General features: G+C 34.6%; 1 protein-coding gene across 1 annotated transcript in view; it reads left to right on the forward strand.

Annotated features, from left to right (window-relative positions):
- The window catches only part of LOC107486853 (callose synthase 3-like), a 13,162-nt gene that overhangs the window by 6,673 nt on the left and 5,997 nt on the right, over positions 1–492 (forward strand). The window contains 1 exon segment of the mRNA XM_021141383.2: positions 262–385. Within this exon segment, the coding sequence (XP_020997042.1) occupies positions 262–385 (124 nt within the window).

Here is a 492-nt window from a genome sequence, read left to right on the forward strand (position 1 = left end):
CGTAAGTTTTTTTTTTTTTTTTTGAAGCTGTTTGTTGTAGTAGTTTATGTAAGTTGCTGTACTTTGTAATTGATAGTCTAATGTAACACGCCTAATCAGTTCCAAATACTTAAACAATGTAGGCCACTTGATAAAATGATAAAGGAAACAGCTAGTTAGTATTTGTCCTTTTTGACACTAGATCTTTTGAAATTTGAACTTTATTCTGACAGCTTTTGTTCATCTTATTTATATTTGGGTTTTTGGTGTCTTCCTTAACAGGGTTATTGATTATCTTTTTACTGAAGTAGACTCACATATAGAGGAGGGCAAACTGATAACCGAATTCAGAATGAGTGCCCTTCCTAGCCTCTACGCACAGTTTGTTCAGCTAATAAAATATTTGGTAATGTTTTAGCCTGTCTTTTATTGCATTTTCTGTCGCAAAATCTTTTATTTTTTATTGGGAAAGGGGGGGGGGGTTTTTTTTTTTTTGGGGGGGGGGGGGTTGGG

The sequence above is a fragment of the Arachis duranensis genome, chromosome 4, assembly GCF_000817695.3.
Source record: "Arachis duranensis cultivar V14167 chromosome 4, aradu.V14167.gnm2.J7QH, whole genome shotgun sequence".
Classification (NCBI taxonomy): Eukaryota; Viridiplantae; Streptophyta; class Magnoliopsida; order Fabales; family Fabaceae; genus Arachis; species Arachis duranensis.